The 24411-nt window shown below is 42.6% G+C and overlaps 1 protein-coding gene across 1 annotated transcript in view; it reads right to left on the minus strand.

Moving 5' to 3' along the window:
• Nucleotides 1-14875: 14875 nt before the first annotated feature.
• The window catches only part of TTC21B (tetratricopeptide repeat domain 21B), a 134067-nt gene continuing 124531 nt past the window's right edge, over nucleotides 14876-24411 (minus strand). Inside the window, exons 28-29 of the mRNA XM_073633965.1 lie at nucleotides 22887-22954; nucleotides 14876-19824 (exon numbers count right to left, since the gene is read on the minus strand). Coding sequence (XP_073490066.1) covers nucleotides 19747-19824; nucleotides 22887-22954 — 146 coding nt within the window. The 3' untranslated portion in view covers nucleotides 14876-19746. The remainder of the gene's footprint in view (nucleotides 19825-22886; nucleotides 22955-24411) is intronic.

Raw genomic sequence — 24411 nt, forward strand, 5'->3', positions numbered from 1 at the left:
GCTTTTACAAGCAGTGGGAGGGAATGCCCCCCCCCCACCGTCTTCTGTGTTTTTCTCTGGCTCTCCTGTCTCAACAGGGAACCTGAGAATGCAGCCGGTGATTCAGCCAGCTGACCATAGAGCTGATCAGAGACCAGAGTGGCTCCAAACATCTCTATGGCCTAAGAAACCGGAAGCTACGAGCATTTTATGACTTAGATTTCGACGGATTAAATAGCGCCATTGGGAAATTGGGGAAGCATTTTATCACACCGATCTTGGTGTCGTCAGATGCTTTGAGGGCAGAGGAGAGATCTAGGGTCTAATAGACCCCAATTTTTTCAAAAAAGAGTACCTGTCACTACCTATTGCTATCATAGGGGATATTTACATTCCCCGAGATAACAATAAAAATGATTAAAAAAAAAAAAATGAAAGGAACAGTTTAAAAATAAGATAAAAAAGCAAAAAAATAATAAAGAAAAAAAAAAAAAAAGGCGAACGCAAGCGGCGGTCTGTCGTCAAACGTAAACAGCAATTGCACCATGCATGTGAGGTATCGCCGCGAAGGTCAGATCGAGGGCAGTAATTTTTGCAGTAGACCTCCTCTGTAAATCTAAAGTGGTAACCTGTAAAGGCTTTTAAAAATGTATTTATTTTGTTGTCACTGCACGTTTGTGCGCAATTTTAAAGCATGTCATGTTTGGTATCCATGTACTCGGCCTAAGATCATCTTTTTTATTTCAGCAAACATTTGGGCAATATAGTGTGTTTTAGTGCATTAAAATTTAAAAAAGTGTGTTTTTTCCCCAAAAAATGCGTTTGAAAAATCGCTGCGCAAATACTGTGTGAAAAAAAAAAATGAAACACCCACCATTTTAATCTGTAGGGCATTTGCTTTAAAAAAATATATAATGTTTGGGGGTTCAAAGTAATTTTTTTGCAAAAAGAAAAAACTTTTTCATGTAAACAATGAGTGTCAGAAAGGGCTTTGTCTTCAAGTGGTTAGAAGAGTGAGTGATGTGTGACATAAGCTTCTAAATGTTGTGCATAAAATGCCAGGACAGTTCAAAACCCCCCCAAATGACCCCATTTTGGAAAGTAGACACCCCAAGCTATTTGCTGAGAGGCATGTCGAGTCCATGGAATATTTTATATTGCGACACAAGTTGCGGGAAAGAGACACATTTTTTTTTTTTTTTTGCACAAACTTGTCACTAAATGATATATTGCTCAAACATGCCATGGGAATATGTGAAATTACACCCCAAAATACATTCTGCTGCTTCTCCCGAGTACAGGGATACCACATGTGTGAGACTTTTTGGGAGCCTAGCCGCGTACGGGACCCCGAAAACCAAGCACCGCCTTCAGGCTTTCTAAGGGCGTGAATTTTTGATTTCACTCTTCACTGCTATCACAGTTTCGGAGGCCATGGAATGCCCAGGTGGCACAAAACCCCCCCAAATGACCCCATTTTGGAAAGTAGACACCCCAAGCTATTTGCTGAGAAGTATAGTGAGTATTTTGCAGACCTCACTTTTTGTCACAAAGTTTTGAAATTTGAAAAAAGAAAAAAAAAAATGTTTTTTCTTGTCTTTCTTCATTTTCAAAAACAAATGAGAGCTGCAAAATACTCACCATGCCTCTCAGCAAATAGCTTGGGGTGTCTACTTTCCAAAATGGGGTCATTTGGGGGTGGTTTGTGCCACCTGGGCATTCCATGGCCTCCGAAACTGTGATAGGCAGTGAAGAGTGAAATCAAAAATTTTCACCCTTAGAAATCCTGAAGGCGGTGATTGGATTTCTGGGTCCCGTACGCGGCTAGGCTCCCAAAAAGTCCCACACATGTGGTATCCCCGTACTCAGGAGAAGCAGCTAAATGTATTTTGGGGTGCAATTCCACATATGCCCATGGCCTGTGTGAGCAATATATCATTTAGTGACAACTTTTTGTAAATATTTTTTTTTTTTTGTCATTATTCAATCACTTGGGACAAAAAAAATAAATATTCAATGGGTTCAACATGCCTCTCAGCAATTTCCTTGGGGTGTTTACTTTCCAAAATGGGGTAATTTGGGGGGGGGGGTTGTACTGCCCTGCCATTTTAGCACCTCAAGAAATGACATAGGCAGTCATAAACTAAAAGCTGTGTAAATTACAGAAAATGTACCCTAGTTTTTAGACGCTATAACTTTTGCGCAAACCAATAAATATACGCTTATTGACATTTTTTTTACCAAAGACATGTGGCCGAATACATTTTGGCCTAAATGTATGACTAAAATTTAGTTTATTGGATTTTTTTTATAACAAAAAGTAGAAAATATCATTTTTTTTCAAAATTTTCGGTCTTTTTCCGTTTATAGCGCAAAAAATAAAAACTGCAGAGGTGATCAAATACCATCAAAAGAAAGCTCTATTTGTGGGAAGAAAAGGACGCAAATTTCATTTGGGTACAGCATTGCATGACCGCGCAATTAGCAGTTAAAGCGACGCAGTGCCAAATTGGAAAAAGACCTCTGGTCCTTAGGCAGCATAATGGTCCGGGGCTCAAGTGGTTAAAAGAGAAGTATAGGATTTATTTAATTTTTTTTTTTTTAGAATCCTACTTACCTAGGTGGATGCAGCATCAGTCCCCTGCCGGCTTGAAGACTGAGAACCGAGCGATCAAACACCGCTGACTGTACGATTCTCCAAGCTTCGCGAGCAGAAAGCTGGTAACTGTCAGTCACCGCTGTCTGCTCTGCCCCCTCCTCGCTCTCTGGAGTGCTGGGCTGTGGAGGGGTGGTAGTGGCTGGCTCAGGCTCTCAGCGGCTCAATGAGAGGCTGAGCCAGGTGCCAGTCCAGGGTTGTGGATGAATCCCGACCATATTGTCGCAATATTTCCACAGCCTGAACCGGCTCTGAAGACGGATCATGGGGGTGAGAATAAACCTGCGCTCCTGTGATTCACAGGGGAGGTACAGCCTAATGAGCTTCAACTGTACTTCGACTTTTAATTACAGATCTGAACTTTGCTGTACAATGGGTGATTAAAATAATTTAATGTAGATATAAACCCTAACTGGATGACATTTAGTTTACTAAATCGCTGTGTATCATAAACAATTTTTTTTTTTTTTTTCTACTCATCCTTTATTTTGCACCTTAGTGCTGCTGATCTCTTCCAGACACTTTCAGTCACTTCCTGTCTACATGCACTCCCCCCATTGCTCGTTGGATATTGGTGGACCGTGATATATATCAGCATGGCTGTTTGCAGTCTCAGCCACGGGAATAAGTGCCAGCGTGGCAACGTAGAGATACAATTTGGAGACAGTTGTCATTCCATAACAGGAAGTGTCTGAACAAAGAGCTTGATGGCAGGATCACCAGGGAGTGTTGTACAGGCCCTTCTGTACTGCAATGACTTGCTCTGATTTCACTTCACTCTGCGAGCTTCTCACAATGTGCATTAGAAGCTGCAGCAAGTCAGATAGAGCCCGCCCCATTTCCTGGCTGGAGGACGTCCGGCAACATAGTAACATAGGTCTTGAAGACACAAGTCCATCCAGTTCAACCGAGAAAAAAAAAAAAGCCTTTTTTTCCCACATTGGGTCTGTGCATGAATCCAGCAACTGACAGCAGGCTGACAACGCTGCTGCTAATTGTAAGGCAGTGGCCTAGTATTGCCAACTTGCAACAGGATATGTTACTGGCAGGATCCCCAGGTAAAAAATGTTGCAACAGATTAACACCTTCCTGTCTAAGCCTTTCTGACATTTGTTGCTTACAAGTTAAAATCTGTATTTTTTGCTAGAAAACTACTTGGAACCCCAAACATTATATATATATATATATATATATATATATATATATATATATATATAAAATGTGCAGAGACCCTAGAGAATAAAATGGCAATCGTTGCAATAGTTTATGTCACACTGTATTTGCGCAGCGTTCTTTCAAACTTTTTTTTTTTTTTTTTGATGAATAAAAAAAAAAAAAAAAGTAGCCCAGGTTTTTTTTTTATATAATGTGAAAGATGTTATGAAGAGTAAATAGATATCTAACGTGTCATGCTTTAAAATTCCGCACGCTCGTGGAATGGGGACAAACTATGGTACTTAAACATCTCCATAATCATTTCTGCAGGTTACTAGTTTAGAGTTACAGGGGAGGTCTTGTGCTCAAATTATTGCTCTCACTCTAATGATCGCAGCGATACCTCACATGTGTGGTTTGCACACTGTTTATATTTGCAATCGCGACTTGCGTATGCATTCGCTTCTGCGCGCGAGCATTGAGGGATGGGGGCACTTTAAATATTTTTCTTCTTTTTTTTTTTTTTTTTATACATAGACTCTCCCTTTTATTTATTTTTTTTGAAAAATAAAATTCTGATTACTTTTTTATTGCTGTCAGAAGGAATGTAAACATCCCTTGTGACAGTAATAGGCAGTGACCGGTACTCTTTTTGGAGGGATCTGGTGTCTAGAAGACCCCAAATCCTTCCTTTGCACTTAAATGATTCGAAATGCCAAGTTTGGCTGTTTTGAATACTGTCTCAGTAAGAGAAAAAATAAAATAAAATAAAACGCGTTTGAAAAATTGCTGCACAAATACTGTGCGAGATAAAGTTACAGCAACCACCATTTTATTCCCTAGCGGGCTTCCCCACTGACAGATGAGTATAAAGAATGCCGGCAATCAAAAAACGTTTAAAAAAAAAGCCAAAATTATTTTTAAAAAACGGCGTGGAGTCCCCCCCAAAATCCATACCAGACTTTAAAAAAAAAAAAAGCGTTAGAAAAATTGCTGCTCAAATACCATGCAAGATAAAGTTACAACGACCACCATTTTATTTTGTTCTGAGTCATTTTCTAGCAAAAAAAAATATGATTTTTACATGTAGGAGAGAAGTGTATTGGCCTGGGTGGCAAGTGGTTAAGACATGATGCCCGAGATACTGAAAAATAGATGGTCACAAACACAACTTCTCCTGCGCTTGGGGGTGTGTCCACTCAGGATGAGTATGCTACATCTCCATCTCAGTTTTAGATGGATAAGCCACGTCTTGCTGCCTTCTTAGGACTGGGGAAGTCTGATAAACTGGAACCACAAGAAAGAGACCGAAAGGGCGCACCTATCTAGTGCATTATTCTAAAACCATGAATTTTATTAGTCAAAAGTGGTAAGTATTATACTCAAATAGTCAGAGCTCCTCATATAATGCAGCCCCAAGGCTCCTCACATGGTACAGCATCGTTCCTCAAAGTCTTTTCCTCAGAGAAAGAGGTCAGACCTTGAAACGCGTTACCATGTTATATCTGCACCTCCAGGCACGTGATTTGATGTATTATGGACTGAATGATGCTGTACCACTTGAGGAGCCTCGATGCTGCATTATGTGATGAACTCTGATTGAATTGACTATTTGTGAGTATAATTTTTACCACTTTTTGACTAATAAAATTCATGGTTTTGGGATAGTGCACTAGGTCGGTGCTAGACATGTGCAGAACAGAAAAAATGGTTTAGTTACGGATAGATTTGTTCTGTTACTGAATTTGATTTCAGTGGTTTCAGAATTAGTTTAGTTTTTGTTAAAAATAGTTTTTCATTTTATTATTTTCAAATGTATTCCAACTCTTAAGAACGATTAGAATTTGGATCGGTCGAAAAAACGATCAGCCGATTCGAATTCTGTGTGAAGCTGGTTGTTAAGCAGTGGGTTAGGAAGCCGCCCGCCCGCGTCCTTAACAATCCTGAGTCGTCATCTGTCGGCGGGCTTCCCCACTGACTGATGAATATAAAGATAAAGAATGCCGACGATAGAAAAATGTTTAAAAAAGCCAAATTTAATAAAAACAAAAAACGGGGGGTACCAAGCGGCCTCCTGAACTATACCAGGCCACATGCCCTCAACATGGGTGGGTGCTTTGGGGCAGGGGGGGCTTTGCACTACCCCGCCCCACTCCAAAGCACCTTGTCCCTATGTTGAAAGGGTTGTGGTTGTCTGGGTCTGTGGGTGGGGGGCTTATCGGAATTTGGAAGCCCCCTTCCATTATCCATCATGACGCCCGCCGACCCGAAAAATGTCAAAAAGCGATTCACCTCCTAAGAGGCTACCCGCTGTCTGCCCTCTCTTCAGCTTTGTCAGCTCTTATATAGTCAAGGGGTGGGGTCACCTGGTGGCACCGCCCCTTCTGACGTCACATGATGCCTCTTAAGAGGCAAAGTGTTTTTTTTTCTATTTTTTGGTTTGGCGGGTGTCGTGATGGACGATGGATACATTGAGGGACGCTTTATTTTTTTCTCTTTTAATAAAGGAATTATCAAACTGTTTCCTGTGTTTCTATCTTTGACACTTTTTTGACAAATGAATGGGTATGATGCCTGATACCCATTCACATGGGGGGGTGTTGAGATCTGGGTGCTTCCAGATTCCAATAAGCCCCCCACCCGCAGACCCCGACAACCACAACCCAGGGACAAGGTGCTTTTGAGGTGGGGGGCGCCCCAAAGCACCCCCTCCCCCCATGTTGAGGGCATGTGGCCTGGTATGGTTCAGGAGAGGGGGTGCGTCTCCCCCCTCCCCCTTTTGCTGACCTGCATGCTCGGATAAGGATCTGGTATGGATTTTGAGGGGGACCCCATGCCTTTTTTAAAAAAAAGAAAAAAAACATTTTTATATTGCCGGGCAATGCCTGCCATTCTTTATCTTTATAGTCATCTGTCAGTGGGGAAGCCCGCTGACAGATGAGGACTCATGGTGGTTGACTCGGGCGGCTGGTTTCCCGGCCCGCTGCTTAACAACCAGCTATTTCTTCACACAGCATTCGAATCGGTCAATCATTTTTTGACCAATCCGAGTTCTAATTGTTCTGAAAAGTGCGAGTTCATTAGAAAACGAATAAACAAAACGAATTTTAACAGATTTCAACAAAATTCATTACTATTTCATTCAGATACATCCGACTCCAAATAACCAAAAATTTGTCTGACTTTGTATTCGGACCAAAACGAATTGCACATTGTCTAGTCGGTGTGCCCTTTCTTGTGGTTCTATACTGAAAAATAGATTTGAAGTTTATAATGATGCTCTTAAAGAGAAAGTAAACCCTGGTGGGTTTTACTTCCTTTTTATTTCCCTGCAAAGGTAAAGCATAATGGGCTACTATATTATGCATCCCATAGCAGCCCATTATGTGTCACTTACCTGACACCAAAGCCCGCGCTGTTGCCATTGTCCCCACGAGCAGGGAGCTTCCATCTTTGCCCCTCTTCCTTCCGGGGCTGCGAAGTCCGGCTCTGTGACTGGCCGGAGTCACGTGACGTCTCTCCCACGCTTGCGCGCGGGAGCCGCCAGTCATGGCATGACCCCTATTAGAAACGGCACGACGTGCCCTCTCTAAAGGGCGCATGCGCCAATGTCATCGCCGTTAGTCATTTTAGTAAATATCTCCTAAACCGTGGGGGTTTAGGAGATATTTCAAGCACCTACAGGTCTGAATCTCAAGCATGCTAATGGCATGGGCTATTTTAACCCATGTTCCAGCAATAGGACTAATGTAACAGAGAAGCCCTCAATGATTACTGTTTATGTGGCCGGGCTGCCTGCACAATATCATAGTGAATTAGTTCATCAGAATAAAGTATTTTACCCATTACTAGATTTCGAGCCGTGCTTTAATACTTTTCTAACCATCATGCCCCCTACAGGAGGATATGGGAATGACATACGATGAGCTTTCAGTCTATGGAAAGCTGAGAAAAGTCATGAAAAGTGGACCGTACAGCATGTTCTGTAAACTACTTCTCATGTGGAGGACGATATCACCTAGACAGGCAAGTACAGTGTCCATTGGACATAAGGCAATCTGACTCTCTCTCTCTCTCTCTCTCTCTCTCTCTCTCGAGAGAGAGACAGACACTGGTGCCACCTTGCGACCGACCAAAACTCTGCACTGAACAGTAATAACTTGACAGGGAAGATTTAAGTCGACCATAGATGGTTTGAATCTCAGCTGGTTCAGAAGGGTCCAGCCGAGATTTGCTCTATGCATGGGCAGACTGAGTATATTCAATCCATCGATTGGCCTGCCTTAGGAGATGCTTTCTTCTGTGCTGCAGCAATTCCCGTGCCTAGGCTAACTTACCTAGCACATAAATACTGCATCCAAAAAAAAGGTAGATTTTAAAGAAAAAAAAAATATAATCTACAGTTACTGCAAAGTTCCAATAGGTCTACTTTAGGTTTTTGAAAGGTGGTCCAAGCTGAGTTTCCTACTAGGTGGAGGGGGCTTTGCATAGTAAATCCTACATGTGTATCTGAACTGTGAGCACAGGAAGTCCTCTGCCGCCGCCGTTGTGATGGCAACCTGAGAAGTTTCCTGCGCTGCTAAATGAGCTTACTGCGCATGTGCAAGAACAGGCGGTGCATGCTGGTTATTCAGCAGCACCGAAACCCAGAAATTTATGCTTGTGGGCTTTGTATGCCCATAAGCCACATGGAACCGCGCAAGACAGGGAAATATAAGGTTAGATTAAAAAAAATAACAACAAATATAGCGGCGCTCTTGGTAAGAATAGTGATTGCAGCATTGCATTAAGATCATCTTAACAGATGCCTTTTTAGAATTTTTTTTTTTTTTTTTTAAATATGTCGTTGGAACTCCACTTTAAATACACGTGTGGTATTCCTGTCTTTGTGTGTAATTTTTATTTAGTTATTATTATTTATTTTAGCGTGCAGCAGCCGGTGATGTCATGGCTCGACCATTCAAGCTGCCGCAGCCCGCTAACCCGGGAGGAGGCCCGGTTGAAGATGGAACCCTCAGCAGCCTCTGCGCAGCGATGGAGGGCTTCGTTCTAAGGTAAGTATTTCATAATGTGCTAGTATGCCATGCATATTAGCACACTATGTAACTGCCTTGCAACCCCAATGCTGCAGTTTACTACTGGTTAAGGGCTGGTTCACCCCACAAAAACACACACTAGATCTGTTCCAGATGCATTTCTGCATGCACGTTAACTTTCCAGTGTGTTTTTGATGCGTTTCCGAATGCATTCCAGGTGTGTTTGTTTTTTTTTTTTGTTTCACTATACTGGGGTCCAGTGCATTTTTGATGCGTTTCAGTGCATTTACACTGTTATACAAGCTGTACACTCACTACTTTACAAAGTGTCATTTCTTCAGTGTTGTCACATAAAAAGACATAATAAAATATTTACAAAAATGTGAGGGGTGTACTCACTTTTGTGTGTGTGTGTGTGTGTATGTGTATATGTATAGATATAGTTTTAATTTTTATTAGTATTTTATTTTTTTTTTAATATATTTGACTAGATATATACATGGAATTATACATTTCTTGATGGTTACATTCCTTACAACTAGTAAATGTATGTAGGCATAGGACACCCCCCCCTGACATGCCCCTTTAACCACTTGCTTACTGGGCACCTAAACCCCCCCCCCCCTCCCGCCCAGACCAATTTTCAGCTTTTAGCGCTGTCACTCTTTGAATGACAATTGCGCGGTCATATAACACTGTACCCAAATTAATTTTTTTATCATTTCTACCCCCACAAATAGAGCTTTCTTTTTAGTGTTATTTGATCACCTCTGGGTTTAAAAAAAAAAAAAAAATACAAAACCGTTTTATATTTTGTTAATATAGTGTAGATCTGAAGGGGTTAAAGGAGAATTACACAAGAAATACAAAAAAATGTATTAGTTGAACTCACGAGTGCTTTTTTTTTTACCACCACTATTCATTTATATTGGCTTTTTGAAACTTACAAATGCAGCATTTTAGGAATTGGATGAAAGGTTTAGTGCTGGGAAACACTTTTTGAAAGATAAATGGTGCATTTTATATACAACTATATAGATCAGACCAAAATGAGAGACAAATGAGGAGGAAAGAGGGACAATGTTCCAAATCGGGGACAGCTGGGAGCTATGCGGTTATGTGAATTTACACATCATATTTTATTTGTATTATACTTACACCGCTCCCCCTACCAAGCAAAATAAGTCAACTACTATCCAGCAAACATTGCAGCTGTACTAAAAATCAAAAGCTTCACGTTATTATAACCTACCATTACCTCCAGTCTAGGCAAATCACTGCATCTCTGTTTTAGAGAGCCCCTGAAATGTGTCCTGGGTTGTGCAATTTCCGGAATCTCTACAATGAGGGGAAAAGTGTACCAAAGAAGTGGTTGAAAAGTCCACTTATTTCTTATTGATCGCAGCAATAGTGAAAAGTAGCTAATGTTTCGGGAGCTTCATGGAGCCCCTTTCATCAGGGGTTGTAAAGTTAACAAGAAGCAGATAACCAAAAGCAGGTGTCTTGGAATGGATTCCTGTGTAGAGACTTGCTCAGGTCATGGATGGACTGGGGACTGGGGGGGGGGGGGGGGGAATAACTTTAAGTGAATGGCTCCGCTGTGTGTGTGGGAAAAAGGGCTGTAAGACACACATTAGACCACACATCATTCAATAGGCGAGTATGATCAGGCCTATTGGAGCTCTGGAATAGGGTTCAAGTGATGATAACCAGGAGTAGGGCTGCTGGGGTAGAGAGATGCCAACAAAACCGATCTTGGATTTTTAATTTTATTATTCTCTTATAGTAAACCACACCTTTTATGCCATTGTCTTGCAGGTTTTTTTTAATGTGCTAGTATACATTGCATATATAAAAAAAAAAATTGTGCTAATCCAAAGAAAAATGAAGTGACATAAATAAATACGGGGGCTGCTGCCTTAATTAACCTGAACACTCGGCTAAACAAGTATGTATATAAAAGCAAAGGTGCGCATCCAATACTATGTTCAAAATTAACCTAATAGTGCCCAATGACTAGAGTGCATAGAAGCAATCAAAATAATTCAGTGCCAAAATGACAATTAAATTCAACATAAACACAAAGTCCATATGAATTCTAAAATGTACAAAGTTGAAACCGTGTAATCATCCGGTGCTCTTGTGTCAAGAAAATGATAACATCAGCACCCCTTACCAGATCCGTTTGATCTCATGTAGTAGACAAACATGCTAAAAGCACACGCCTGCGGGCAGGAATAAACTCCTCCTTGGATTCCTCTCAGGGATAAGAGCCTTATCTGGTACAGTGGATATCTAATTACATAGAAATCTCAGAGAGATATAACATCTTTTCTCAGATGATCCTAAGTGGTCTCATTGGCAGAAAGAAAAGGGCTTCATGGTGTAGTATGCCAAGATGATCCGACTTGCTGTGCAACTTGTGCTGTGAATCTTGAAGGGGAATCCCACCAAAAATTTGCGTGAGGTCCCCCCCAACATCCATACCAGACCCTTATTTGAGCATGCAGGCCGAAAGGTCAGGAAAGGGGGGGATGAGCATGCACCCCTCCCCCCCTTTAACAAGGGAGCCCCACCCTAGCTGAATGAGTATGGGGTACATCGTACCCCTACCCATTCACGTAAAAAGAAGTGTCTAAAATAAACAAACAAACACACTACACAGGTTTTTAAAGTATTTTATTAAGGCAGCTCCAGCTCTTCTCCCGCTTCTGGTGACGTCTTCTCCTGCTCCGGTTCTTCTCTCTGCGTTATCCTCTCCCTCCGCTATCTTCTCGCTCTTTTGCTGGGTTTTCTCCTTCTGTTCTTCTGATGTTGACTCAACGCGATCTCTCGGTGTAATGTTGGGTCCGTCGTGTGCAATGACTTATATTGACATGGAGCGGGGCCACCCGATGATGTAATTTGGAGGCCACGCCCCTTGTGATGTCAACGTCTTGGGTATGATGGGGCAATGACATCACAGTGGGCGTGGCCTCCAAATTACATCATCGGGTGGCCCTTCCCCACGTCAGTATAAGTCATTGCACACGACGGACCTAGCATTACACCAGGAGATCGCGTTGAGTTAACATCGGAAGAACAGAGGGACCAGACCCTGCAAAAGAGCATGAAGATAGCGGAGAAAAACACCCCCGCCCCCTAGCATTTATGGCTGATGCCATCTTGAGTAAGGGCAAATGTTTCACGTAACATTTACTTCCTGGATTCCATCTGCCCTTAGTTCAAGCATGCATGCAGGAGAGAGTGTGCTTAGTTGAGAAAAACCCTCCTCATTTCCTCCACTCCTGAAGAAATAAATAAAAAAAACTTTTAAAACAAGTAAATGTGATAGACTTTTCTATGTATTTACTAGGACAAGCAGCATGAGGATTAAAAATAACCAATGTTAGTTGATTATGTTGATTAACTCAGACAAGTACACACTATAGAGGATATGCTTTATTCATATTTCCTGTCTGAGGTTTGCAATCACTTTACGTGTTCTATAAATCTAAGTTCACATCTATGCAGCTGCATTTGATGCATTTTTCAGGCACGTTTTTCAGTGTATTTTGCGTTTTTAAACCAGCGTTTTTCACACAGTTGTCATGCATTTTGCATTTTACGTTTTTTCTTTTTCTCCTTAAACGCACTGTAAAACAAACTATATAAAGCTGGTTGGTAAGGAGAGGGAGCTGGGAAGCGGGAGGCCGTCGCGTCCCTAACAACCGCTGCATCATCAGCGGGGTTCCCTCCTCTTCCTCCTCGTGTTGCCCTCTTCTTCTTCCTCCTCGCCGCCCCCAGTTACACTCTTTAAAAAAAAAAAAAAAAGGTCCCCCCGCATGTTGAGGGCATGCAGTCTGGTATGGTTCAGGACGGGGAGGGTGGGGGGGGCGTTACTCGTTCGTCCCCTCCCTTTTCTGACCTGCCAGGCAGTATGTTCGGATAAGGGTCTGGTATGCAGTTTTTTTTAATCTTGGAGTGGGGGGGGGTCCCCTTCGAAACCATACTAGACCTGAAGGGCCTGGGGGGGAACCCCACGCTGTTTTTTTTTTTTGCCGGCAATTTTTTTTTTTTTAACATTCAACTTTCAGCGGGGAACCCGCTGACTGCTGATGACTCATCAGTTGCTAAGGACGCGGTGGCCGGCTTCCCGGCCCCCTGCTTAGCAACCAGCTATATACAGTGGTAAAATAAGAAATGCAAAATGTAAAACACATCAAAAATGCACCACTTGCATTTCTGGTGCAGCTCCATTGAAGTCCATTAGCCGCAAATCACGGGAAAAAAGTCCCCGACCCTTTCCAAAAACGCACCAGCCGCAAAACGCATAGATGTGAACTAGTATCATACGAAACCATGTTAAATGGACTGTAGTGTGTTCCTGCAAACCGCACTAAAAAACGCATAGGTGTGAACGTAGGGTAAATCTCACCTTGCTAGCAGTGCAAATGGAGGAATCTATCACTGCTGTCCATCGCATATAAACCAAACAGGCTTAAAGCGGTTGTAAAGTCAGAAGTTTTTTTTTTTTTTTAGAATGCATTAAGATAAAAAAAAAAAAAAACTTGTGTGCAGCAGCCCCCCTAATACTTACTTGAGCCCATCTCGATGCAGCAATGTTGCAGGACAGTCTCAGCTGTCCGGGACTCTCCGTGCTCCTTGGCTGGGACAGCAGTGCAGCACCATTGGCTCCCGCTTCGGTCAATCAAAGTCGGTGAGCCAATGAGGAGAGAGTGGGGCAGGACCGTACCGCAACTCCGTGTCTGAATGGAGAGCCGGCGGGGGACCCAAGAGGAGGATCTGGACTGCTCTGTGCAAAACCATTACACAGAGCAGGTAAGTATAACAGGCTTGTTATTTTTAAATGAAAAAAACTGAAACTTTAGTATCACTTTAAATAGTTTTATTTTTGTAATAGGACAGATGAGACCACTGACCAAGAACTATAAATATATATATATTTTTATTATTTCCTGAAATGAAAAAACATACAAGACCCTATAATAAAAACCACAAAGCCATGTTATTTCCGCACATTTAACTGTTTCTATACTTAAGAAAGTTGCGTATCCTCATTCTTCCAGCAGTGGCAGTAAGCAGTCCTTCCATTATACTGAAGGAGTTTCCCATTAGCACCGCCCAGTGTTGTAATACTGAAGAAGGGCTTATTCACATCATGTCCATTGAGCTGCATTTTGCTGCACACCTCCACACATGTATAGTATGAGCAGGACCTATAGGAAACAATTTTTTTTTTCTATGTGTCCTGTTCACATCATTCATGTGTGTTGTGCAGTAAACGGACACGGTGTGAAGAAGCTCTGTGCTGGTTCAAACATAGTACGGGGACTGGCATTTTTCTGCACTGGAAGAATGCCAGTCACATAGTTGTTATCTATGTGGCCTGTGCACAATGCGATGCAGCCTGGAGCAGCGGTAAAATGCAGATATGCTGCATTGTATCATAGTGCACAGGAAGGCACTGCATGTCATTGTACAACAGTTCATCACACTGCACCGCTCTACTGTGACATGAATGATGTGTCACTTTGAGGGCTTCACATAAGCTTTACATTAAAAAAATAAATAAAACGGAGCTGTGTGATGCAGTAAAACATGCATCACTTTGCCTCCTACCGCTGGCTCACTGCGACAGCTGCTTGCACACACAAAACTGCTCCAGTTTGATGGGTGGGTTGTGTGAACAGAGCCCTAGTAATCAAAATAAAATATTCGGCTTCCTCTTCCTGCTTATAGTTGGCCAATCACACTCTTTTTTTGCAAGATGTTAAAAAAAAAAAAAAATTGATTTTTCTGTCATACTGTAAAATCCTTTTCTTGGAGTACATCACGGGACACAGAGCAACCACATAATAATGACTATATGGGTTATACGCCACCTACTGGTGGGTGGACACTGGCAGATAGTCAAACAGGAAGTCCACCTCTATATAACCCCTCCTACACATGAAGGATCTTACTTTGTAGCAAAGCAATGAATATCCCCAAAAAGATGAGAAGGACCTCTGTGTCCCGTGATGTACTCCAAGAAGAGGATTTTACAGGTAAGTATGACGGAAAAATCCTAATTTCTTTATCGTACATCACGGGTCACAGAGCAACCATAATAATGACTATATGGAATGTCCTAAAGCAATGCACTTGAGGGGAGGGAGACACAATCACATAAACTGCCACCTGAGAAAGACTCCTTCTGTCTCCCAAAACATACTGCGGCCAAAGCAGTATCCTCTGTGGCTTTGATATCTATTTGGTAACATTCTGTGAATGTAGGAACAGAAGACCATGTGATGGCCTTAAATCCTGAGCCACTGACACCTGATGGCAGATGGCCCAAGATGCCCCTCACACACCTGGTAGTGAGCACTTTTACCAAAAAAGGGATGGAGGACCTTGCCCTTTCAAGCCATAGGCTCAAATGATAAACTAGCAAATCCAATGAAAAATAGTTAACTTGGATGCCTCCTGCCCATCCCAGGCTCTACTGGCAGCATAAACCAGGATTCCTGACCTAAAGTGACAAATCAAGTAATTCTGAACGCCAGAACTACCTCCAGAGTATGCAGTGATCTAACTCTTGCCAACTGAGGATCAGAAAAGGCGGCGAGACATTGTCTTGATTCAAGTGAAAACCAGACACCATACTAGGCAAAAAATGGATGAGGACACAACATCACCTTAATATGATGCAAGACCAAAAACAGCCCCTTGCATGAAAGAGCCACCAACTCTAATGCCCTGTACACACGGTCGGATTTTCCGATGGAAAATGTGTGATAGCACCTTGTTGGAAATTCCGACCGTGTGTGGGCTCTATCACACATTTTATTCAGAAGGGAGATAGGCCGGAAGGCCTGAGGTTCACTCGCATCCTCCGACAGCTTGGTGATCATTGAAACATGGGCCCTAAGGGCATCAGGTGAGGGCATTTATCTATGTTACAGAGCATTAAAGTAGTTGGCTAGGTAGGGAGCCAACAGCGTAGAGAACGTCTTGTAATACAGGCCTGAAAACCTGTCCGAGCCTGGAACTTTAGAGGGCTTTAAGGATTTAATTGCTCGGAGAACTCCTCTGAGATATTAGCGTTAATGGCATCATAAGACCCTTCTGGAAGCTTAGGAAGGTTCAGTTCATGAAAGAACTGCTTGGCTTGATGTAGGGGAAATGGACCTGGCTTAGCATAGAGTGTGGAAAGAAACTCAGAGAAGACAGATAAGATCTGTAGAGGAATGGAGGTAAGACCCCCCCGCTTGCGTCCGAAGCCAAACTGGTCTTTGCGGTTTTTCCACAGAGTTCAGTTTTTTGGCCAACATGGGACCAGGTTTATCAGCGCATGTATAGTACTTGTGTTTGGTCCACCGCAAAGCCTTTTCAGCTTGAGAGGCACAAAGGAGATCAAACGTAGTCACCAGGGTATCGCAAGCCCTCCTATGTGCTGCAGTGGGGTGTGCCTTCCAAAAGTACATCCGCTGCCGCCAAGAGAGAATGAAGTTCAGTGATGCGACATTCCCTGTCCCATTTACGCGAGGAAGCGAGCTGGATAATGTGGCCACAAACCGTAGCCTTATGGGCCTCCCATAGGAACACAGCTGAAGTAACCGAGCCTACGTTGTCGGCAAAGTATGTTTGTATAGAAGACTGGATATGCTGACAGGTGGCTTGAGTAGTCAAAAGCGATTCATTAATCCACCGATGGAAGGGGCGTTTGGTGAGGCCCGATAGGGAAAGAAGAGAGACCAAGGGGTCCTGGTCAGATCACGGTGAGGAAGGGATAGAGATCTTGCGAACCAGTGGAAGATTATGTACTTCCATAAAAACATGATCATGATGTTTGACCATTCTTCCAGAAGCACATTTGTGAGTCCAGCCACTGATGTGGACAAGAAGGCCTGGCTTGCACTCTAATCCATCCCAAAGGTGTCAGGAGATCACGACAGGCCAGTCACGTTCCTCCACCCCAAACTCACTCATCCGTGTCTTTATGGACCTTGCTTTGGGCACTATTCCAAATCATTTGGTGGAGGGGGGATTATGGTGTGGGGTTGTTGTTCAGGGGTTGGGCTTGGCCCCTGAGTTCCCGTTAAGGGAACTCTTAAGGGGTCAGCATGCCAAGACATTTTGGACAATTTCCTGCTCCCAACTTTGTCTGAACAGTTTTTCGAATGGCCCCTTCCTGTTCCAACATAACTGCGCACCAGTGCACAAAGCAAGGTCCATAAAAACATTGATAAGCGAGTTTGGGGTGGAGGAACTTGACTGGCCCGCAGAGAGTCCTGACCTCAACCTGATAGAACACCTTTGGGATGAATTAGAAGGGAGACTGCAAGCCAGGACTTCTTGTCCAATATTAGTGCCTGACCTCACAAATGCGCTTCTGGAAGAATGGGCAAAATCCGTTGTCGGAAATCGCGTGTACACAAATCCGACGCACAAAGTGCCACGCATGCTCAGAATAAATTAAGAGACGAAAGCTATTGGCTACTGCCCAGTTTATAGTCCCGAAGTACGTGTTTTACGTCACCGCGTTTAGAATGATCGGATTTTCCGACAACTTTGTGTGACCGTGTGTATGCAAGAAAAGTTTGAGCCAACATCCGTCAGAAAAAATCCATGGATTTTGTTGTCGGAATGTCCAATCAATGTCCGATCGTGTGTACAGGGCATTACACTCCACTTAGTGAAGTGATAACAACCAAAGAAGCCACCTTCCGATAAAAGGACTAACAGCATCTCTCGATTGGTTCAAAAAGTGGCCTCTGCAAAGACAGTCAAGATTAAATTCAAGTCCCAAGGACACAAGAATGGCCTGACAGGCGAGGCAAAAAAAAATGATTTTAAAGCGGATTTCCTTTTGATGGCTGTGACTTCAGAAGAGCAGAGAGAATTCTTTGCATAGAAAGAATAGTGAATTACTTTTCTCAAAATCTCAATGGGGGAAAAAAAAAAAAATAAAAAAAAAAAATCGGGATAACGATTCTTGACGATTAATCGTGCAGCTCCTTAAGGGGTGGACTTCCTGTTGGACTATCTGCCTGTGTCCATCCACCAGTAGGTGGCGTATAACCCATATAGTCATTATTATGGTTGCTCTGTGTCCCGTGATGTACGATAACCACTTCAGCCCCGGAAGATTTTACCCCCTTCCTGACCAGAGCATTTTTTGCATTTGTACTCAAACAAAATTGACATCCTTTTTTTCCCACAAATAGAGCTTTCTTTTGGTGGTATTTGAACACCTCTGCGGTTTTTATTTTTTGCGCTATAAACAAAAAAAAATGACAATTTTGAAAAAAAAAAAGCAATATTTTTAACTTTTTGCTATAATAAATATCCCCCAAAAATATATAAAAAAAAAACCAAAAAAAACTTTTTCCTCAGTTTAGGCCAATATGGATTCTTCTACATATTTTTGGTAAAAAAAAAAAATCGCAATAAGCGTATATTGATTGGTTTGCGCAAAAGTTATAGCGTCTACAAAATAGGGGATAGTTTTATGGCATTTTTATTATAAATTTTTTTTTATTAGTAATGGCAGCAATCTGCGATTTTTATCGTTACTGCGACATTATGGCGGACACATAGGACACTTTTGACACTATTTTGGGACCATTGTCATTTATACAGCGATCAGTGCTATAAAAATGCACTGATTACTGTGTAAATGACACTGGCAGGGAAGGGGTTAAACACTAGGGGGCGAACAAGGGGTTAAGTGTGTCCTAGAGAGTGATTCTAACTGGGGGGGGGGGGGTGGGCTACCTAGGACGTGACAGCGATCACTGCTCCCGATGACAGGGAGCAGATCTCTGTCTTGTCACTAGGCAGAAACGGGAAATGCCTCGTTTACATAGGCATTTCCCCGTCCTACCTCTCTACACCACAATCGCGGGCCGCGGGTGAACATTGAGTTCCCGGGACCTGCGGGCACGCTCCTGCGGCGTGCGGGCGCCCAATAGGTGGCAAATATAAAGGGATGAACCTGTACGCCCATTTGCCTGCCTGTGCCATTCTGCCAACGTATATCTGTGTGCGGCAGTAAAGAATAGATAAAGAAAAGTAATTTTTCTAATGTGCACAGATGAGGCAGCACTGATAGGCTGCACTTAAGATCAGGCAACTGATTATCAGTGTAAATGATGTGCTGACAGGCTTGCTGGTTATCTGCTCTCCTTTCCTCCCACAGACACAGCATAGGAGAAAAGGACTGCCTATAACAGGCAAGTCTGTTCACATGTGATCAGCTGTGTTTGGACACAGCCGATCACATGACTAAGGGCCGCTGGGATTGACCCTTTACCCTGATCCATAATCAGCTGAGTCTGAAGGACACAGCGGTCACAGAGCGTGCCCAGTCCGCGCCGCAGGAGGCGGAGTTCTAGAAGAATGTCTATTGATGCCCTCCCAGAACTGGACGACCGCACTGTCTTTTGTCTATAGCACGGCCGGCGAGTGGATAAACAATCATTTACACTGAAGGAGTCCCTGTGCTTCTAACTTTTAGGATCATGGGGAATAATTTAAATAGGAATGATGTATGGAATATTTTCCTGCCATAAGGAAAAAAGCAGCTCTGCTTTCTCAGTGTAATAGGGATTTCAGTGTTTTGCTCTGTGTGAGCTGAGCTTGAATGATGTAGCATATGGTGCAGCCCCAGAATCTTTCAGTTTCCAGACACTATATTGGCTGCACCCACAATTCAAGGCAAGTAAATTCAATTTTTAACTGGCTTTACAGTGATTTCAACTACTACTCCTTTCAAAACAACATCCTTTTCTATTAGCATGATGCTCTTGAGTAAACAAGGCGGTGGTCTCTTGCTCCTGCTTTAGCTGGCCATGGTGCTGTGCCTGGTACTCACAATTCCTGCTGCCTGGGTACTGTATTCTGCTGCTACAATTATCTTTGACATTGTGTTTAAGTCCTTAAGGCAGCTCTGGATTTGTCAAGAATATCTTTTCTTATCTTTGGGTAATTGGGATGAAGTTCTAAGACCTGTTGAAGAAAGCATGGGATAGAAAGTAACTTTTCAGGATGAAGCAGATGTCATGTAGAACCTCAGATACAATACCATCAAATCATTCTCTACAGCTATTACCTTTTGTACCACCATTCCCTCACTTTAGAATGTAAGCTCTATGAGCAGGGCCCTCCTGTACCTTTTGTATTGAACTGTACTGTAATTGTGTTGTCCCCCCTATACATTGTAAAGCGCTGTGTAAACTGTTGGCGCTATGTAAATCGTGAATAATAATAATAATACATACACATGTCAGGGAACAAATGCAGCAAGTGCTCCCTCTGCAGGCAGGCGCAGAAATATGCACAATTTCCACAAGCCATAACTTCAAAGAGCAGCCTTGAGCACCCAGAGATGCAATTTTTCTGCTGAACTCAACCATTTCAGCCCCGGAAGAAATGACCCCCTTCCTGACCAGAGCACTTTTTGCGATTCGGCACTGCGTCGCTTTAACTGACAATTGCGAGGTCGTGCGACGTTGCACCCAAACAAAATTGACGTCTTTTTTTTGTCCTTTTTTTTCCCACAAATAGAGCTTTCTTTTGGTGGTATTTTATCGCCTCTGTGTTTTTTATTTTTTGCGCTATAAACAAAAAAAGAGCGACAATTTTGATAAAAAAAAAAAACGCATTATTTTTTACTTTTTGTTATAATAAATATTTCCTCCAAAATAATATAAAAATTTTTTTATTTTTTCCCTCAGTTTCAGTTTAGGCCAATATGTATTCTACATATTTTTGGTAAAAAAAAAAAAAAAAAAATCACAATAAGTGTATATTGATTGGTTTGCGCAAAAGTTATAGCATCTACATAATAGGGGATAGATTTATAGCATTTTTATTTATTTATTTTTTTTTACTAGTAATGGCGGTGATCTGACATTTTTATTGTGATTGCGACATTATGGCGGACACATCGGACAATTTTGACACATTTTTGGAACCACTGGCATAATACAGAGATCAGTGCAATTAAAAATGCATTGATTACTGTAAAAATGTCACTGACTGTGAAGGGGTTAACACTAGGGGGAGGTGAAGGGGTTAACTATGTTCCCTGGGAGGTGATTCTAACTGAAGGGGGAGGGACTAACTACAGGAAGTGACAGATCGTGGTTCCTAGCTAATAGGAACACACAATCTGTCACTCCTCTCAGAACAGAACAGGGAAGTGTGTGTTTACACACACTCGTCCCTGATCTGCGTCTCCTGGTCACGATCGCTCGTGGCCGGTGGTCATCGCGACCGTCGGCCACGAGCATCGGCACTCCCGCTGTGCAGCGGGCGTGCGCACCTCTATTCGGGCCCTGCGAGATCACGTACAGTAACGTGATTTTGCGCAGGGGAGCCAGCCTGCCGGAGTAAAACTGTGGCAGCTGGTTCGTTAAAACGTATGCCACATTTGCAGTCAAATTTGAACCCCCCCCACTGTATGTTTGTTATATGTTTCCATTCACACAGCATACTTTAAAAAAATCTTACCTTTCTAGTTGTTACATTGGAGCAGCTTTATGCATAGGACTCTGTAGGCAGCTATAGTTCAGAATAGTTTGCTTTGTGCAATTAGGGGATAGATTTTAGGGACATTTTTTTTTAGGTGCATAAGGATACAATACATCGGCCAAGCCTTGAGATCTTTAACTCCTTGTTAGGACAGTCAGTGTGCACATCTAGTTTACAACTAATAAAGAGATCTACCAGTACAGACAGGTTAATTATGGTAAACATAACTCCCCAACCCCCTTCTTAACAGTATATAGAAAAGGAAAGCTAGGTCTGATTTTTAAAGAGGAGCTCCAGTCATTTTTGTTTATTAAAAGTCAGCAGCTGATATTCTGTGAGATTATTATATAATAAAGATGATCACTTTATCAGATTGTTCTCCTAATTTGTATATATCAGTGTAGATATTGACAAGTGTAGCTGTGCTGGACCTGCTTTAGACCTCATGTAACTTTGTGTTTACTTTGTATGCTGTTTTATTTTTGTCTCATATGATGTCCAGAGTCTGTTATTTTATTTTCCCTGTTATGTAAAAGAAAGATTTTAATAAAACTGTAAAAAAAAAGTCAGCAGCTACAAAAAGTGTAGCTGCTGACTTTTGATTAACAGACACTCACCTGTCCCACAATCCAGCGGTGTGTTCACCTGAGCCATCCCTTCCCTCCACCTTCTGTCCCTGGCATCTCAACTGTGGGCACCCAGCTGTGACAGTTTGCAACTTCACAGCTAGGTGCCTACTGCGCATGCACAAGCCACGTTGCACATTGTGAATGGTTCCGCAGTCTTCTGGGAGCTGTGACGTGTCCCAGAGGACTCCAGGGAGGGAGGGGGAGAGGAAAACCTAGGTGATCCGAGAGAAAGTGGGAGTGGGTACATGTCAAAACCAGAATTGAGGCCTTAAAGCGAAACTTGGGTGAAAGTCCGCTTTAAGCAAGTAAAATGGTAAGCAGCGATTTTTAAATGGAAGTTATGGTATGTGTTTGGAAACATGTAACAAATATATTCATAAAACAACAGTTACAGTATGATGCCTAAAAGCGTCTAAAAGCCTAAAAGCACCAGGAAAAAATCCCCTCATTTTTCCTGCCCTACCCCTATCTGCAGAAGCCTCGAAAATGGCACAGACTCTGAGCTATACTCTGCCATCATCATTGCAAAATCCAGTGTCTGTACAGCCCTTATGGGGCCTTGTGTATATTTGTGGTTTGTGGGGGAGATATTTATTGCCCCCCAACCATGCCCCCTTAAGCTGCAAAGTCAACATGTCTGCATTTTTTCACACTTTACTGGATGGCATCACTTGTCAGGAATGAAACGTCAGTACGCAACACTACAAGTAAAGTTGTAAAAAAAATTAAAAAATGCTGAAACATGCATTGCCCTGATCTCTGCAAGAACCAACACTGCCCTAGCTGCTTTTTAGCAGGCTAGTATGAATGTAGCCTTAGTGATTGAAACAACATGTATAATTTCAGGATTTCTTTCCAATACATACAGTAGGTGCATTATTACTGCATTCAGGAATAAGCTCTTACCTTGTGGCACACGTCAATTGCATCAACATATCTCTTTGCCTTAAGGTAGTTAAAAGCAAGTTTATATCCTGCAAATTAAATTTAAAAAAATTGAATTAAAAATAATATTGAAGTATCCAAAGCTAATTTATTTAAAGTATCTAAAAACAATTATTTATTTATTTTTTTGTTTTGGATAGAGCAAGGTAAGGTTAAAACCAGCTGGGTTTTTTTCCAGCTGTGGCTCATTAGAGAAATGTTATGTTGCTTGTAAAGGACAGGAAGTGGGAGGAAATGTCTCCAAAGTGAGGGGAATCTCCTCCTAGACCAGTGGTTGTCAACCCTCTTGTGCCGTGACCCCTTGATAAAATTTCCCAAGTTGTGGGGACCCCTAAAAGTAAAATTATTTTCGTAGCGTGGGTTGTCAGCACCCAAGGCAAGACAAGTCATTTGCGCCCCTAACCCACGGACATTTAGCGCTCCCTTTGCCCCTTCCACTTGTACAGTATTAAAACCCCTTATGGTACATTTAAGGATGTACCACTCTGTCTTCGTTCTCCTTTCTTTCCCTTTTATCTCTCTCTATCCTAATTTCTTGTTTGTTTTCCCCATCCCTCTCTCAAGCCGTCTTTTTTTTCTTATTTTTTCTCTCCCCTTTTCTTTATTCCTCCCCCTTTCTTCCTCTACCTTCCATGTATTCTCTATTTTTATTCCTTCTCTTACGCCTTGGGGGGTGGGGGGAATGGGATGAGTGACAGTGCTGGTGGGAGTTCTGATCAGCCAACTTAGGTGCTCTTGATCAGGGTCATCTACTAATCTGAGAACTGTAGTAGGGACTTTTAATGGCAACTCTAATCACAGGTAGTGTTACTCACTGTGTCTCCAGCTCTGTGGTGTCTCGCAGCAGTGACACCTATGCCGAAATCAGGAGATAGGGTCTCCTCCAGCCCCTACCACGTCACATTCCTCACCAGTCAGCTGACCTCTAGTCTCTGCCCCCCCACCCATGCCGTGAACTGAATGAGCGGCTGGGAAGAGGCTGAGTGGGAGGCGGCAGGTTCCAGGAACAGCTCAGCTGTGCTTCCACAGGCTCCAGGGACAGCCCTGCTGGGTGGCCGTGAAAAGGCTGGGAGAGTGGTGCGGGCTTCAGGAACAGCCCAGGATTTGGTGACCCCTGGCAAATCGTCAGCTGACCCCCAGGTTGAGAACCACTGTCCTAGACATTTGTCACTGTAACAAGTTTTTTCACTGGAAGATTTGCCCTCTATTCCTGTTTTGATAACAACTGAAACTTTGGATTTTCCCTCACTCGCTGACAATGGACACCTAGAGAAAGTTTATCTCCCCACTGGGAACAAGGCAATAAAATCTAACAGGGTCGCTAATCTTCCCTAATATATAACAAAAATATCTGGGCATTAGATACATTTTACAGCATTTGGAGATCTTTCATCCTACATTGTTAAACAAACCCACTGTCTTGCAATGTACTAGCATGTTTAATCTATTTCCGCTGACTGTGCTGAGAGCAGGCACCCTGCACGCT

This window comes from Aquarana catesbeiana, linkage group LG06 (assembly GCF_042186555.1).
Source record: "Aquarana catesbeiana isolate 2022-GZ linkage group LG06, ASM4218655v1, whole genome shotgun sequence".
NCBI lineage: Eukaryota > Metazoa > Chordata > Amphibia > Anura > Ranidae > Aquarana > Aquarana catesbeiana.